A 19,012-nucleotide genomic window follows, 5' to 3' on the forward strand; every position below is an offset into this window, starting at 1 on the left:
CACAACTCGAGATTAGTCCTGTGGGGTAAAGTTCAAAATAGCTTCTTTGGTCAGCATTTACACCTTACTGAGACAGAATGTCTTTTGTTTCCTGGCACGGCCGGCCGCGGTGGCCGAGCGGTTCTGGCGCTACAGTCTGGAGCCGCGCAACCGCTACGGTCGCAGGTTTGAATCCTGCCTCGGGCATGGATGTGTGTGATGTCCTTAGATCAGTTAGGTTTAAGTAGTTCTATTTTCTAGGGGACTGATGACCTCAGAAGTTAAGTCCCATAGTGCTCAGAGCCATTTGAACCATTTTCCTGGCACTTAACTTTTCCCTTAGTCCACCCAAATTTAACAGGGTTTAAATAAGAGTGGTATGGGGAAATCCTGATGAGACTATGCCCTCTCACCGTCTGTCCGTCGACCTGGTAGCATGGTCTTTTTGGGTTCAACAGTTCAGTAAGTTACATTAATTCAGCCTTATTCATACCAGGTCTAATCCCGTGTCCGCAGAAAAATATCTGGTTTCCCCCCCTGCACTGTCGGAGCTTTAACAACGGAGTGACATGGCGCTTCGTTTATTGCTATCGTTGATTTGGGGGAAACATTTTGTAGCAGAAAATTGAAAAAATATTCCGTGAAATATGGGGCATTCATTTCCTCAGGGTAGTCACTTTTCTTTCTGCAATAAAACTGCTATAAACAGTTTGAAATGAGGCCACGAGCCGAGGCAACGTGAAGGACGGCTACCCCGCCACCCTTCCCATTCCTAACGTTGCTTTTATTATTCCTTCAGCTGTGCGGTCCATCCGTTCTATTGTCAATGTCTCGTGAAGCCACGGGTCATCGCTGAATGAAACGCTCGTCCCGCCATACAGATAATTGCATCTCCAGGGCATTAAGCAATTTCTCTCGATGATATACTAACTCATGGCCTGGTCCGTGGATTGGAATTTTCGTTACAACCTTCGATATGGTTGAAGCCAGAGAACGTGTTCTCAGACGGTCGCTTATATGCCAGGCCTCCTCTTGAAACATATCACACTGTTACTAAAACAACGGCAATACAAAAAACGCTAGTTCGCAGCGACAGTTGACGAGCACAAAACCTACAATTCTCTTAAAAACACTGCGCTTCACAACGAGACGAGACGAACACTCAAGCGACAGATACTTGATAACACGTGCTATTGTTCACCGACGGGGTGGCAACATGGTGCGCTACATCTGCCAAATTCCTGATGGTGCGGGAAGGAAAACAATCGTATCATGAGGTGGAGGAGGGGGGGGTTACGTGGGCAAACTCATCATGTCACCTCAATCGGGACGAATTGTCAAAAGTCGCAACTTATTTTAATCGCACAAAAATATTTGCAATACTGGCTGAAACTGGATTCTCTCGGAAATGAAACCAGCTACAAGTTCAAAGATATTAGTAAATACGAGTGTACGTTAAATGAAAAAAGTTAGAGGTTTATGAAACTTCCTGGCAGATTAAAACTGTGTGCCGGACCGAGACTCGAACTCGAGACCTTTGCCTTTCGCGGGCAAGTGCTCTACCAACTGAGCTATCCAAGCACGACCGACACCCCGTCCTCACAGCTTCACTTCTGCCAGTATCTAGTCTCTGAAGCTGTGAGTACGGGGCGTGAGTCGTTCTTGGGTAGCTCAGTACTGTTCGGTCAGAGGCTTTAGCTGCCCTCTGTAATAAAAAAACTGAGTGAACGGTTCAATGAACAACCTGAACGGGTGTCATGAGACGTCCGCCCCGATCATATACAACGAACAAAATAGAACAAAATGAGATCAACAAAGAAAGGAAAAAAAAGAAAAAAAGTTGGTAGAGCACTTGCCCTCGAAAGGCAAAGGTCCCGAGTTCGAGTCTCGGTCCGGCACACAGTTTTAATCTGCCAGGAAGTTAAATATCAGCGCACACTCCGCTGCAGAGTGAAAATGTCATTGTTAGAGGTTTATTTTTCTATGCATAAGGTTCACAACCAAAGATTCTTCTGAAACATCGATAAAGGCATGAATGTTGAAGAAATTAAATCTGTTATTCAAAAATCTTGTTACAGTCATGTCTAGCTATGGCGGATTTTTATTTAGACTTCAAGCCACTTGCAAGTAGTCAATATTACATACCCATGTCTATTTAATGGCGCCATTCGGCCACCGGTGGAAAAACAGATACCGTCCGCAGCTGAGAAGGATGTGCAGGGCGGAAATATGGCTGCGATTGGTGTGATGTGGTCTAGACAGATAGTATGAGCTGTCCTAAAAACATTTGCAGGAATGCATCTGTTTAAAAATTGTAATTGTGAGTTATTTACAGAGGTTTGACCCATGTAATATATTAAATCGTCTCACGTCTTCAGTTCTCCAGTGGTTCCGATATAATGTGAATCAAACTACCATTAGTGTACATGGTGGCAGTAACTGCTGTATCAATAATTCATTAACACAGGCATTGTGTGCCTCAGGAGAAGATGGAGGGTGTTGTAAAAAGAATGATTTGATTTCCAAACTGTATATTTATTGATAAAAACATACTACAACAATGGGCCGAATTGCAAAATACTCGTAAAATCCTAAAGTTTTAGGTATGCTATTACAAATGCTCTTTGCGTCCTCCAGACACAGCACGAACAATATCTAGACGGTAGCTAAATTCGTCATAAACTTAACTCGATGTACGTGATGGCAGTTGTTACTCCGTTGTTCACTTCTTGTATGTCACTACGTAAAGGGGAGCTGAACACACTTTTCTTCATTTATCCCCACAAAAAAAGAAGAGGTGGAATCACGTCTGGCTATATTGGAGACTCCCGTGCGCCCTATTCAGAGTTGAAGTGGAATGTCATTGAGAAACTGACGTACGTTGTATAAATACATAAAAACTGAAGCCAAATACTGAAAGTCTGCTAATAAAGCACCAGGCCCACATCTCCCATTATACACTTTAAGCTAAAAAAAAAGAAAAAAAAGAAACTGGCATATCACGAAGGACTTGTCCGAATGGGATGGAAATCTGTAGATGTGATGTACATGTGCAGACAAACATATCATTACAATTTCAGAAAAATTGGCTGACTTATTCAAGAGAAAGAGCTTCATAAATCGAGTAAGTCAATAACGCGTTGACCTACTTGTGGCCCTTACGCAAGCAGTTATTCGGCTTAGCATTGACTGAGTTGTTGGATGTCCTCCTGAGGGATATCGTGCCAAATTCTGTCCAACTGGCGCCTTAGATCGGCAAAATTCCTAGCAGATGGGAGAGCCCTGCTTACAATGCTCCAAACGTTCTCAGTTGGGGAGAGATCTTGGACCTTGCTGATTAAGATAGGGTTTGGCAAGCCGAAAGGTAAGCAGTCGAAACTCTCGCCGCATGCGAGCGGCCATGATCTTGCTGAAATGTAAGCCCAGGATGGCTTGCTGAGAAGGGCAACAAAACGGGGCGCAGAATATCGTCGACGTACCGCTGTTCTATAAGACTGCGGCAGATGACAACCAATGCGATCCTGCTACGAAAAGAAATGCCACCCCAGACCATTACTCCTGGCGTTTGATCGTATGGTGGGCGACAGTCAGGTTGGTATCCCACCACTGTCCGGGAAATCTCCAGACATGTCTTCGGTGGTCATCAGGGCTCAGTTTTAAGCAGGACTCATCACTGAAGACAATTCTACTCCAGTCAGTGAGATTCCAGGCCGAAGACACTTCTGGAGACCCCAGACAGTGGTGGTAAACCAGTCTGATAATCACCCGCCATACCGTCCGCCCCCGGTAGCTGAGTGGTCAGCGCGACAGACTGTCAATCCTAAGGGTCTGGGTTCGATTTCCGGCTGGGTCGGAGACTTTCTCCGCTCAGGGACTGGGTGTCGTGTTCATCCCCATCGACGCGCAAGTCGCCGAAGTGGCGTCAAATCGAAAGACTTGCACCAGGCGAGCGGTCTACCCGACGGGAGGCCCTCGTCGCACGCCATTTATTTATTTATTTACCCGCCATACCGCCCGACAACCAGGAGTGATGGTCTCGGGCGCCATTCCATTTCATAGCAGGACCCTTTGGTTGTCCTGCGCCACCCTTACAGCACAGCGGTACGTCGATGATTTCTACGCCCCGTTTTGCTGTTCTTCATGGTAAGCCATCCTTGGCTTACAATTCAGCGAGATAATACATGCACACACACACGGCCTGAGTTTCTTCCGCTTGTCTTCGTGCTTGCCAAACCCTGTCTTGGGCAGCAAAGTCGCCGTAGCACTCCCCTTTGAAGAACGTTTGGAGCATTATGGACACGGCCCTCTAACCATATCGGGATTTTGACGATCTAACGCACCAGTAGTGTCGAATGTTTCACGGTATCCCTCAGGAGGACTTCCAACAATTCTGTCATTCAGTGTGAAGCAGCCCAATATCGCTTGTATGAGAGCCAGAGGTGGACAGATACATTATTGACTTGCTCATTTTGTGAAGCTATTTCTCTTGAATAAATATCATCCAATTTTTCTGAAAGTTTAATTATTTGTGTAGCTGTATACCACATCTACCAATTTTCGTCGCATTTGGATAATTTAATTGCTTAATTGCTTAAGAACTACCTTTAAAGCGATTTATGTTCACTGGTTCAATATAATTTTTAACATTACTGATACGGGCGATGCTTGCATTGTTGCTACCTGCAGTAGATTGCCTCTTCCCTTACATTTTGTTCGAAAGGGCAGCCGTTCGCGGCCTGCCAGAAGCTGACGTTGTCACATTTTTTTCGAAAAGTCACTAATATATTCCCTTGGCATACAAATAGAGTAACTTCTTTTTTGTAAGGAGAGCCTCCTTTGCTCAATTCAAAAAATTGCACAACTTCACATTTCGCAAGGCCAAACTAAGCCGCTGAGCACTCTAAAACCAATATATTCAACATCATCATCTTCAGAATCCACACCATGACGAACTGCTGTTCGTACTAGAAGTTGCCCAATGTTATATCAGCTCAGAATGATCAGTACATACCATGTGAGAATGTGTAAAATCCCTTACCTAGGTTATAGTTACCCAATACCGCCAGTTCCGTTGGAAATATCTCTCAAGTGTGTATATGACAAGACTTATCAAGGCTGACGCGTATTGGGTTTTCTTAATCGATAAGATGAACGTCCACTCTTACAAAGGAAACCATTTGTACGTGACGGAGCAACGCGTCACATCTAAAGAATGCTGCTCCAGACATATTACGTGCTTCTTCTGCTTGAAGATGCTCACATTTGAATTTCGATATTACTTATATTGCTTAAACGTATCGCTTTATGAAAGACGAAATGAGGACTGGGGTTCAACGTCCCGTCGACAACGAGATCATTAGACACGGAGATGAAGCTCGCACAGGAGAAGGAAATCGTCCCTGTCCTTTCCAGGGAACCATCCGGCATTTGTCATCAATCCTAGATCTGTGTAGCCATACAGATCCGAACCACTGTCCTCCATAATGTGAGTACAGTGCCTTAGCACTGCGCCACTTTACTCGCTTACCGTTTTATGGTACTAATGGTCATGTATGACGGGCCGTCAAATGAAAACGATTCAGATAGAAAAAAAAACTGTTAATTCTTTCAAAATCAGTCGCCGTATCTGGTAAAATTTAAAGAATGGACATTTATTGGGCCTGGTAAAAGAAAACTTATGAAAGATGAAAACTTCGACTTGAAAATGAAAAACCAGGAAAGGGAAGCATGGAAATCTCTTAAACAAGTGGCAACACAGTTTTATAGGAAGTAAAAAAGACCCAAACTAAAAGAATATTGTTGCCGATCTGTTAATTGACTACAAATTGCTTGGTTGCAACATGAGTGTTAAAGTTAATTTCCTTCATTATCATCTGAATTATTTTCCGGGAAATCTTGCATCTGTCAGTGAAGAACAAGGAGAACGATCCCATCAAGACATAAAAGAAATGAACGAAGGTGTCAAAGACGCTGGGACATGAAAAAGATGGCTGACTACTGTTAGATGTTAAAAAGACAAAATCCTCAATTCCACAGCAAGAAAAGTACAAAAAGAAGTTTAGAAGGAAAAAGGAAACGTTACTACAAAGACTTGTAGTAGTGCTGTAATGAAGCCTTACCAACTTATCTTACTCTATGTATGAGATTAACCTATGTTTAATATGGTGTACTAACACTGTACATAAATAATACTGATATAAAAAGTGGCCTTTTTTAGGATTTTCCTCCAAGATTCACCCTTTTTGTAGACAAACCTTACGTGAAATTCTAAAATCAGCGTCAAAACCTACATGAAAGTCAGTTATCAAATCTAAAACAATACTCAATTTTTTTTACAGTTCTACATACTCTGTAATGTCTTAGCAAAATTCCTAAATGCAACTCGCCGGACAAAATATTAGTCACCCATTTAAAACGATAATACTGATGGCTATTGAGCGCTGCCAGAAGCTGGAAGATTTTGAGAATCCCGCAGATGCTGCCTGTGCACACCTGGAAACGAGTCCTTCATTCCTTTCCTGTAGTTCTCGGAACCGGCGATCCCACCCTCCCTGCTTGGGACGCACTAGTGGATTTCTGCGAAGGGCTACGTTGAGGAAGTCAATGAATTTTCTTGTGGTTTTCGTGTGACAGCAAGATTTAGTTGTTTCATTTCACGAACAAGAATGTAAAAAACAGGGTGTACAAAGAGGTGGCTGAAACTTTTCTAGACGTTATTCCAGCTGTAGACCAACGTTTAATGAAATCTATGCTACAACATTTGATATCGCGTATCGGAAAAGAGCTCAGAATCGTCCAGTTGCCTCAAAGAATCCAATAAAAGGGAGGGGAGAAGACCTGTTTAAACCAACACGATGGTAAGTGCCAACAAAAAATAGCTTTCACTGATCTCATTATTGTATTATCCATAACTATGTTGTGTCTATTATTTTACAGGTATTAAGAATTACTGTACTTTACAAAGGATCAAGAGCTTCCTCATCCTAGCGTATGAAACCTTCACGACTCTCAGAGGAACACACACGATTCTGAATCAGACCAATATGTCTGCAGCTTCGTCTTTCGTCAATCCATTTTTGACACCTTTTGCACAATTATTCTTCCGAGAAATCTATGAGTACATAGTATACTAGTCTCCGGTGGCTGCCTCGGTTTTCTCCTACTAGCTTCCATACTAACTTTCAAAATCCAGAGCAGTAAAATAATGTCTAAAAACGTCGCACTGTACGTCGTACTTTCGGCGAGAGAAAAGTCGCAGCTACTGAACTATGGTCCGTGGCCTCTGGCCTGTCGAGCAGACACTGCAGTCCTTGGTCTACGCTTAAATCACAAAAATCCCCTACACAGGAAGGGACCCTGGCTCTGGATATAACTGAGAAACTACACTAGTGGCCATTAAAATTGCTACACCACGAAGATGACGTGCTACAGACGCGAAATTTAACCTACAGGAAGAAGATACTGTGATACGCAAACGATTAGCTTTTCAGAGCATTCACACAAGGTTGGCGCCGGTGGCGTCACCAACAACGTGCTGACATGAGGAAAGTTTCCAACCGATTTCTCATACACAAACAGCAGTTGACCGGCGTTACTTGGTAAAACGTTGTTGTGATGCCTCGTGTAAGGAGGAGAAATGCGTTCCATCACGTTTCCGACTTTGATAAAGGTCGGATTGTAGCCTATCGCGATTGCGGTTTATCGTATTGCGACACTGCTGCTCGCGTTGGTCGAGATCCCGTGACTGTTAGCAGAATATGGAATCGATGGGTTCAGGAGGGTAATACGGAACGCCGTGCTGGATACCAACGGCCTCGTATCACTAGCAGTCGAGATGACAGGCATCTTATCCGCATGGCTGTAACGGATCGTGCAGCCACGTCACGATCCCTAAGTCAACAGATGGGGACGTTTGCAAGATAACAACCATCTGCACGAACAGTTCGACGACGTTTGCAGCAGCATAGACTATCAGCACGGAGAACATGGCTGCGGTTACCCTTAACGTTGTATCACAAAATGGCTGAAATGGCTCTGAGCACTACGGGACTTAACAGCTGTGGTCATCAGTCCCCTAGAACTTAGAACTACTTAAACCTAACTAACCTAAGGACATCACACACATCCATGCCCGAGGCAGGATTCGAACCTGCGACCGTAGCAGTCGCACGGTTCCGGACTGCGCGCCTAGAACCGCGAGAACACCGCCTCCGGCGTTGTATCAGACAGGAGCGCCTGTGATAGTGTACTCAACGACGAACCTGGGTGCACGAATGGCAAAACGTCATTTTTTTCGGATGAATCCAGGTTCTGTTTACATCATCATTATGGTCGCATCCGCGTTTGGCGACATCACGGTGAACGCACATTGGAAGCGTGTATTCGTCATCGCCGTACTGGCGTATCACCCGGCGTGATGGTATGGGGTACCATTGGTTACACGTCTCGGTCACCTCTTGTTCGCATTGACGGCACTTTGAACAGTGAACGTTACATTTCACACGTGTTACGACCCGTGGCTCTACACTTCATTCGATCCCTGCGAAACCCTACATTTCAGCAGGGTAATGCACGACCGCATGTTGCAGGTCCTGTACGGGCCTTTCTGGATACAGAAAATGTTCGACTGCTGCCCTGGCCAGCACATTCTCACAAAGTGAAAACGTCTGGTCAGTGGTGGCCGAGCAACTGGCTCGTCGCAATACGCCAGTCACTACTCTTGATGAACTGTGGTATCGTGTTGAAGCTGCATGGGCAGCTGTACCTGTACACGCCATCCAAGCTCTGTTTCACTCAATGCCCAGGCGTATCAAGGCAGTTATTACTGCCAGAGGTGGTTGTTCTGGGTACTGATTTCTCAGGATCTATGCACCCAAATTGCGTGAAAATGTAATCACATGTCAGCTGTAGTATAATATATTTGTCCAATCAATACCCCTTTATCATAATCATTTCTTCTTGGAGTAGCAATTTTAATGGCCAGTAGTGTAGATCCGACAGGTAGGGCCTGCACCTAAGTGAAAATCGTCGACCTTAGATGGGCAGATCGGATCCGTCAAAATATCTGCGAAACTAACCTGAGGTTGTGGTCAGTCGTAGAAATCACCCAGTCGGCTAATGGCGCGCAACAGCAGTAGAGTTTATGGAAGGAGATCGCTGACAGCTGCAGTGGGCTTGGTCCGGCTACTTCACGCGTCTTCTTCGTCCAATCACGTAACGCAATTTTGTATACGTCTCTATGATAACGCCTCATTGTTATCACAGCTGTATAGAAGACTACTGTTCTCGCCTGCAGTGCTTCGCATTTGAAAGCTGGATGCAGTGCTGCCAGCTGGCAGGGAACTTTGGCGACTCTGACACATTACCAAGCATTCAAGTGACCGTTCTTTGCCGGCTAAGTCATGGTAATGAAGAGCTGTGCCACCTCAGTAAGATGGGCCAACAAGACAGACTGGAAAAAGCGAGCTATGGCGTTTGCACGTGTCCATGGCAATATCGGGAATAAAGTTACCCAATTTGTTGGTTATCAACGCGCACTGTTTCTTCAAGGAATCGTATAACAGTCGCAGTAATGTAACTCTGTGTAAGAACAGTGGCCTCAGAAAAATTCAAGCCGACGGGGATAGAAGACGAGGGAAATACATTGTCAGCGACATTCGGTTTCAGATCTGACAGGAATTTATCCTCCCAGTGAACACAGGTCCATATCAACCGCTGCCTAAGGGAAATTTTCAGAAGTAACTTTAACCAGCAATTCTCGTTCATATCATAAGATCTGTGGCAGAAGAAATTACGCAGCGGTAATATCACCACGGTTAAAGACAAACTTTCATGTGGACCACACAGCTTCTCGTAGATACGCAATGCTAGATGGGCCTAATTACAGAAGGCAATATATTTCAGCAACTAATAAAATTTATGAGAAGTGACCACTTTGCGACCATTAGTTTCTGATACTGTCTTGAAAACGAATTTCTTTTTATAGGAATCGAATCATTACAGTACAAGTATTATATAGGGTGCTTCAGGTACGCTGCAAGCTCTGCCCAGCATTGCAAGTGGAACAGTACCGGGGAGGAGGGCAATGACCGCGAACGGTCCCCGGGCGTCTGACTGCAGCGGACGCCGTATCGGTTTCAGACGGAAGTCCCAAAAAATCGTTGTAACATTTAGGGCTTCACACTGCTGTCTCAGTAGCGTCTGCTAACACAGCTGTGCAGGTATGCAATCTGATAACTTTCACATTGTTAGTGCGTAGAGCCGCAGACTGATAGATTAAGATATTGTTGGTCGACATCAGTACTGCAGCTGCCTATCGCACTCTGTGTTTGATAGAGAGGTCAATCCTGAAATGATCCTTGTATGAAGTGTGGATGTATTCATCGGGGTACGTGAAATGGCAGAACACTCGACGATCGAGTAGTGAAAATACTCGCCAGTTACACTAAGAGCTTCTGCATGATCCGAAACTAGCAGTGTGGTGTGAAATTAGTGCAGCACGAATTATTTCACCAACTTTTGCAAACAAAATAAGGTATAATTCCTCACAGGAAAGTGAACAGAATATAATATTACAGTCCCTTTCTTTCTTTCTTTCTCTCTCCCCCCCCCCCCTCTCTCTCTCTCTCTCTTTAGCTCTATCGTAGTATTACGAGAGTAGTTTCTATCATTTTCTATTATTACAAAATCCCGAAGCATTGCCATAGATACATTGTTCCACGACCTAACGCTTCGTCATCAATCAAGTCAAATGTGAAAACGACTACAGTGAAGTCATCCAAGGGAAAGAGAGCCAACAAAAAAAACAAGTTTCTTCAAAGAAGCAGTCTCGTCTGACCCGTAGCTACTCCGAGGAGTTGGGACATAAAGACCACACGGTAAATGCACAGTATATCTGTCTGCAGTAAACAGGACCAATAACAAAATTTTGAGGATTCCACAACACTTTAAGAAAAATCACCACTTTATTCTAAGGTACAGAGGCATAAATTGCTTTAAAACGAGAATAACTCAAGGGCACGCCATAGAGTACGATACCACTTACAATTGTCCTCCCCCGGTAGCTGAGTGTCAATCCTAAGGGCCCGAGTTCGATTCTCGGCTCGGTCGGAGATTTTCTCCGCTCAGGGGATGGGTGTTGTGTTGTCCTAATCATCATTATTTCATCCCCATCGACGCGCAAGTCGCCTAAGTGGCGTCAATTCGAAAGACCTGCACCAAGCGAACGTGCTACCCGATGGGAGGCCCTAGTCATTCGACATTCACTTCACTTACAATTTAGTTGCTCACAAGGGGTCGCTTTTCGTATACAAGACCACAGATTAGTACAAATACTCACGTTTCCTTTCGTCAGAGCTCCGATGACAAGTGGCGTGAAAATCCCGGTGGAATTCATGAGCAAGTGCAAAATCCCAGCAATCGTTCCAGCGAAGTTCCGAGCCAGGTCAACGTGGTTGAGGTAGCTGCCTCCATAGAGACCGCTGTTGGCCACCAGCACCAGTACGAGGAGGACCACGATCACCTGAGTCTGGCACTCGACCAGGGTTATCGCCACCAGGCACGCAGCTGCACCGATGCTAGCTGAAACCAAAAGGAGCTCGTTAACCGATGCAGCATCACCATTTTACTTAAGCCAAACTGTGTGATACGCTGCACAGGTACAGCAATGCCTTATTATAAGTAATTATAGGATTGTAAAGTCTTCTTCAGGAAACATCTACAAGCTACACACGAATCAGTAAAGTTATTATCGCTAATCAATGCCGTTAGCATATGCTCAACATACATTTGCCAAATGACATGCCCATCCTTGTACTAGAACTGACATGTGATTACTTTTCACGCAATTTGGGTGCATAGATCCTGAGAAATCAGTACCCAGAACTACCACCTCCGGCCGTGATAACGGCCTTGATACATCTGGGCACTGAGTCAAACAGAAGTTGGATGACGTGTACAGGTACAGCTGCCCATACAGCTTCAACACGATACCACAGTTCATTAAGAGTAGTGACTGGGGTATTGTGACGAGCCAGTTGCTCGGCCACCATTGACCAGACGTTTTCAATTGGTGAGAGATCTGGAGAATGTGCTGGCCGGGGCAGCAGTCGAACATTTTCTGTATCTAAAAAGGCCCGTACAGAACCTGCAACATGCGGTCGTGCATTATCCTGCTGAAATGTAGGGTTTCGCAGGGATCGAATGAAGTGTAGAGCCACGGGTCGTAACACATCTGAAATGTAGCGTCCACTGTTCAAAGTGCCGTCAATGCGAACAAGAGGTGACCCAGACGTGTAACCAATGGCACCCCATGCCATCACGCCAGTATGGTGATGATAAATACACGCTTCCAATGTGCGTTCACCGTGATGTCGACAAACACGGATGCGACCATCATGATGCTGTAAACAGAACCTGGATTCATCCGAAAAAATGACGTTTTGCCATTCGTGCACCCAGGTTCGTCGTTGAGTACACCATTGCAGACGCTCTTGTCTGTGGGTGCAGCGTCAAGGGTAACCACAACCAGGGTCTCCGAGCAGATAGTCCATGCTGCTGCAAACGTCGTCGAACTGATCGTGCAGATGGTTGTTGTCTTGCAAACGTCTCCATCTGTTGACTCAGGGATCGAGACGTTGCTGCACGATCCGTTACAGCCGTGTGGATAAGATGCCTGTCATCTCGACTGCTAGTGATACGAGGCCGTTGGGGTCCAGCACGGCGTTCTGTATTACCCACCTGAACCTATCGATTCCATATTCTGCTGACAGTCATTGGATCTCGACCAACGCGAGCAGCAATGTCGTGATACGATAAACCGCAATAGCGATAGGCTACAATCCGACCTTTATCAAAGTCGGAAACATGATGGTACGCATTTCTCCTCCCTACATGAGGCATCACAACAATGTTTCACCAGGCAAGCCGGTCAACTGCTGTTTGTGTATGAGATATCGGTTGGAAACTTTCCTCACGTCGGCACGTTGTAGGTGTCGCCACCGGCGCCAACCTTGTGTGAATGTTCTGAAAAGCTAATCATTTGCATATCACAGCATCTTCTTCCTGTCGGTTAAATTTCGCGTCTGTAGCACGTCATCTTCGTGGTGTAGCAATTTTAATGGCCAGAAGTGTAATAAAAGGTAAACCCACAATTAGCTGTCCCATTGCGCTCATTCAAACAAATCTTACCGACTAAAAAACATGACAGATATGTGTTATTGTTTACATACTACGAGGGCTGTTCGGAAAGTAAGGTCCGATCGGTCACGAAACGGAAACCACCGCGAAAATCAAAAATGTTTTATTTGTAACAGTTTGCTACACTTTCCAGCTACTTCTATACACAGCGGATCCGACTTAGACATTTGCCGCAGTGTTGTACCAATTTTCCAATATCCTCGTCGCAGAAGGCAACCGCCTGTGCTTTCCACAATTCTCTACACTGGTTTGCAACTCGTTGTTTGTGCCAAAATGTCGTCTTCATAGCCAGCGGCTCATGTGAGCGGAGTGGAAACTGAGGGGAGCCAACTACGGGCTTCATGGTGGGTGATTAAACACTTTCCATCGAAAACGCTGCAGGGGCGTCTTCATTGCCCCTGCAGAGGGCGGCCGAGAATTTTCACTTATGTTATGTGGGTTGCATGAATTCAGGCGAAATCTTTCACCAGGCACTCATACTTGCCGGAGACACTATTTTGTAGGAGTCTTTATGTGCTCACTGTGCGGTCAGAACTGAAAAAAGCGACATGACGCGATAGACAGGTATGCTAGAGACATTGCCCAACGCATGTCTGCAAAGCTTCATCGGATTTTTACTGTATTTTCCATTTCATGCCCGATCAGACCTTATTTTCCGAATAGCCCTCATATAAAATATACATAATGATGTCTTACATAGCCACTATCATACATTTAAATAAATGTGGGCAGGATGTGTAGATACGTGATTTAATTTAAAACAAATCATATGAAAAGTTACTGAACATAAGACTTTGTCTGTCATAAATCTTTGTGGAACTATATCACGCCAAAAATTATAGCACATACAGATTTGGACAGAAACGTAAGTTACTGGAGATGATGGAATTTTCGTATTACACAACGTGTTTTACAAAATATTTTCGCCAGCAGGAAAAGTCGGTAAGTTTAATAATGGTTTAAATGGCTCTGGGCACTATGGGACTTAACATCTGAGGTCATCAGTCCCCTAGAACTTAGAACTACTGAAACATAACTAACCTCAGGACATCACACACATCCATGCCCGAGGCAGGATTCTAGCCTGCGACCGCAACGGTCGCGAGGTTCAGACTGAAGCACCTAGAACCGCTCGGCCACACTGGCCGGCAGTAGGTAAGTATAGCGTTGTAACAGCTGTCTTCATATAAAATGGTCGTCATACACACATTTGAAAATTTGACTCCACACAGACTACATAAATGTTTACTTATTCCATTGAAGAGCCGGTAGCACGTGAGATGTGAAAGAATGCCTTTGGCTCGCAACGTCTGCGACAACCATCCAAATGCAACGCCACTGATCCAGGAAAACAGATACGTCAGCGATGAGATGAGTCCGCTCTGAAACATAGAGGTAACATTTCTTAGTGGATGATGTGAGGTGAACCTGCATGTGGAGAACTGTATGCATTAAAAAGACAGTGACATCAGTTTGAAAGCATATTCGCACACAAATTTCACCGAGCGAGGTGGCGCAGTGGTTAGCACACTGGACTCGCATTCGGAAGGATGACGGTTCAAACCCGCCTCCGGCCACCTTGATTCAGGTTCTCCGTGATTTCCCTAAATCGCTTCAGGCAAATGCCGGGATGGTTCCTTTGAAAGGGCACGACCGACTTTCTCCCTCATCATTTCCTAACCCGATGGGACAGATGACCTTGGTCTTTGGGTTCTTCCCCAAATAAACCAAACACATAAATTTCCTAGTGGACGATGCAAACTGAAGCTACAAGCGGGAAATTACATCTATTTAAAAGACAGTGCCGTCAGTTTTCAAACCATATTCACATGCAAATAGACGCTTATGGAATCTAAACGTGCAATGACATTTTTCGAATCGTTCCCATAGTTTAAAATAATGCAAGAAGTATATGTTATGTGAGTAGGTATATTAACATACCTCGAAGCATAAATGTCTCCAGAAATGGTTTTTCTATTCAACTGTCAATGAGATATTGATAACTAGTTCCTAGATACTCCCGAACTTAGTTGAGAATGCTTTGTATTGTTCTATTCTGCAGAATAAAATCACTGAGTGTGATGAGTTTCTGCTCTGATCCAAGGTCATATCACTTTAAATACTTTCGCATATTTAATAAGGAAGGGTGACCTTGTAAGCTATCAGAAAGCAGAAAATGTAAGGCTGCAATGATTGCTGTGGGATCGTAGAAACGTAACATGTATAAGCTGCTATCGGTTGTGAGCATTAATCATATAGAAAGGAGCGTACAACAAAGTACTGGACTGTTGTCGTTTGTAGAGCACTCTCTGCACTCCACAAGTACAGTGATTTCGAATTTCCAGAACGAAATTTTGCCGCGCAGTGTGCGTAGGTTTTGAAATTTCCTGTCAAATTAGAACTGTGTGCCGGACCGAGACTCGAACCCGGGACCTTTGCCTTTCGCTGGCAAGTGCTCTACCAACTGAACTACCCATCCTCACAATTTTACTTCCGCCAGTCGTGAATCGTGCGTGGGTAGCTCAGTTGGTAGAGCACTTGCCCGCGAAAGGCAAAGGTCCCGAGTTCGAGTCTCGGTCCGGCACACAGTTCTAATCTGCCAGGAAGTTTCAATTTCGAATTTGATCTGGAAGGCTTCCTAGTAGTCACCTGATTAGGTTGTAGTGAATCCAATCCACAGGACTTGGTTAAAGCGGACCAAGAGTGGTTGCAATTGTTAATTTATAAGGGTAGATTCTGAGTTCCTTATGTTTGCAGTCTACCTGATTCAGAAACTGTGTAGCATTCCCGACTGGTACCTTGTTGCTTGTCCCTAATGAGGAAAGTTTCGCCATCTTTCTCTTCTTTTGATAGAGGTCATATTTGGCCAGTTGTTTCCATTTTCCTGAAACATTTTGTTACATATTTCTTTTGCGCAGTCTGCTTCGTTTCCTTCTTCCGCAGCTCAGTTCCTGTTTTTCGATTTTCTTTTCCACCTCTCCTGAAGTCTTACAGTGTGGTCAAAAAGTCGCATGACCGTTGCTACAATCGACGTTGTTGGTCGACGTTGCGATCGATCTTTGCGTAGTTGGAATTCTGCACTGGTCGATTTAATACAAGTCACGCAATTCCAACAACACTACGCACCATGCCCCTCCTAACTGCCATTAGAGCATTACTCAGCTGGGAACGTCTAGACTATTACGTGGAAATACAGGAGTTTTACGAAGTTTTAAGAAGCCATGGTATTATCCTATACCTAGAAAACCAACTCAAAAGCAGTTATTTGTCTTTAGTTTTTTAGTCTTAGCATATTTCTGATATTCTATATTCGAAAGCCACTGAATTCCCATGACTTCGGCGACAAATAGTAGCCGACTTTTATCGTCCATTACAACGTTTCTTTTCATTTCACGATATTTGCACAAGTTTCATCAAAGCTTATTTCGCATCGTCCATCACCAAAACTAAAAGAGTTTCTATAATTTCGACAGGCAAATGGTGGCAGGTTTAAATCGATGCTTTCCATGCCGAATCCCTTGAGCACATTACTCAATGTAGCGTGATCTGAAAACATGCGATATTTGATGTTATTGACTTGCTGTTGTGGATAACCCAAATGTTTTTTTCTGTCTTCTCTAGGTATGGGTAGGTATTTCACTCCTGATGTCAGAAATTCCTAAGTGTATGAAATAAAATAATTTAAGGTATTCATGACCGGAAGTCCCCAATTGGAGAAGTTCTGCCACCTAGAAACAAGTCTTTTCAGTTGACGCCACACTGGGCGGCGTGCGTGTCGATGGTTATGAAATGATGATGAGGGCAACACTACACCCAGTCAACGAACAGAGGAGATCTCCGACCCTAGCGGGAAGCGAACCCGGGCATGGCAGTTAGACGCGCAGATCGCTCAACTAACGAGGCGAACTTCCTAAGTGTACATTGATGAATTAACGATTCGTACTTCGAAAGTTAAATTACAGCTTTTTTTCAGACGTACTCGTATACTAATGCATATTTATTCTTAAAACTTACTTTCAATATTGCGCAGACATACGGTAATTTTTCACAATAAGCCCATCATTTTCCAGGCATCTGGCGAGGCGGGCCATCAAATTTTGTGTTTCATGTCACACGTCCCTGGGCCTAACCCCCTTGACTAGTCGTACACAGCAGCATTTACCCTTTGTTCTCCTTCAGATTGTTGAAAAGGAAGAAATTGGTACTGAACTTGTGGTTCGAAAGAGCATAACAAACGTTATAGAGAAAACAGACCGTTCGACCGTGCAGTTTGTAGACTGGGATGTTGTGCAATAAACACCCTATTTCACAACCGTTTACTCCTCTGATTCTAAATGGCTCAGAACGAATTTCTCAAGCTGTCTGTCGGCGTTTATATATTGAATTACAGTAAGCAAGACGATGAGTCAAATCCTTTGACGTTCACATAAGAACATCGTTATGACTTTTCTAACAGACTTACTCTAGTGTGTGAATCCTAGTTGACACCGCTGCAATGATTTCCTATTTGATTACTTTAGCAGCGGTTCACTCGGTTTCTTTTTTTCCCGCAACAGTAACCATGAAGTCTTTGAGTACCTTGAACATAATTCACTAATGTGCTAACCAGTTAACATTTTCAGTAACCACAGTGTTTCATAAATAGATGCTTCTAAAATGCCTCACAGCTGTATAAAAGGTAATGACAATTAACAGTTTGCGTAGCATGTAGGCACTACCTTCTTTAAGTTTTTACTACGTTACTTCATATGAAGAGATGTCAGGATCATATCTCTATCCTTTTTACGAATAGATGTATTTTTCTAGTTAGTAGCCTTACGCTTGAGTGCGACGTTGACAAATCTGGAACAAGGAATGTTAGTCACTTCAAGCGAATATAGTCCATAAAACAGACTGAATAAACCATAAAATTAATACCAAAATGCAAATTCAGTATTTAAAATTATTGTTTAGTTATTAGAAACCCCCGTCCAAACATGTCTCGAAAGGCCCAACGGTACCGACCGACCGCCGTGTCATCCTCTGCCTTTAGATGTCACTGGATGCGGATATGGAGGGGCATGTGGTCAGCACGCCGCTCTCCCAGCCGTTGTCAGTTTTAGTGACCAGAGCCGCTACTTCTCAATTGGCTTCACAAGGGCTGAGTGCACCACGCTCGCCTACAGCATCCGGCAGACCGGGACTGTGACCCATCCAAGTGCTAGACAAGCCCAACAGCGTTTAACCTAGGTGATATGGCTGGAACTGGTGTTACCTCTGCAGAAAGACCTTTGGCTTCAGTTGTTAGAGCCAGATACTAAAGATTACCGGTTGAAGCTCAAATTTCATTCCAGAACACTAGTGTACTGAGAAGAACATTATACATCAGTAGGAAGGCAGTGAAAAATCTGGACCATTTTCCAAAGGATTGGAAAAGGGCACAGGTCATCCTCGTTTTCAAGAAGGGACGTCGAACAGATGTAAAGAACTATAGACCTATATCTCTAACGTCGATCAGTTGTAGAATTTTGGAACACGTATTATGTTCGAGTATAATGACTTTTCTGGAGGCTAGAAATCTACTCTGTAGGAATCAGCATGGGTTTCGAAAAAGACGGTCGTGTGAAACCCAGCTCGCGCTATTCGTCCACGAGACTCAGAGGCCCAAAGACACGGGTTCACAGGTAGCCGTGTTTCTTGACTTCCGCAAGGCGTTCGATACAGTTCCCCACAGTCGTTTAATGAACAAAGTAAGAGCATACGGACAATCAGACCAATTGTGTGACTGGACTGAGGAGTTCCTAGATAACAGAACGCAGCATGTCATTTTCAGTGGGGAGAAGTCTTCCGAAGTAAG

General features: G+C 44.3%; 1 protein-coding gene across 1 annotated transcript in view; it reads right to left on the reverse strand.

Moving 5' to 3' along the window:
- Window positions 1-19,012, reverse strand: part of LOC124775487 (sialin-like) — a 158,263-nt gene that overhangs the window by 29,484 nt on the left and 109,767 nt on the right. Inside the window, exons 7-8 of the mRNA XM_047250320.1 lie at window positions 14,426-14,558; window positions 11,318-11,559 (exon numbers count right to left, since the gene is read on the reverse strand). Coding sequence (XP_047106276.1) covers window positions 11,318-11,559; window positions 14,426-14,558 — 375 coding nt within the window. The remainder of the gene's footprint in view (window positions 1-11,317; window positions 11,560-14,425; window positions 14,559-19,012) is intronic.

The sequence above is a fragment of the Schistocerca piceifrons genome, chromosome 2, assembly GCF_021461385.2.
Source record: "Schistocerca piceifrons isolate TAMUIC-IGC-003096 chromosome 2, iqSchPice1.1, whole genome shotgun sequence".
NCBI lineage: Eukaryota > Metazoa > Arthropoda > Insecta > Orthoptera > Acrididae > Schistocerca > Schistocerca piceifrons.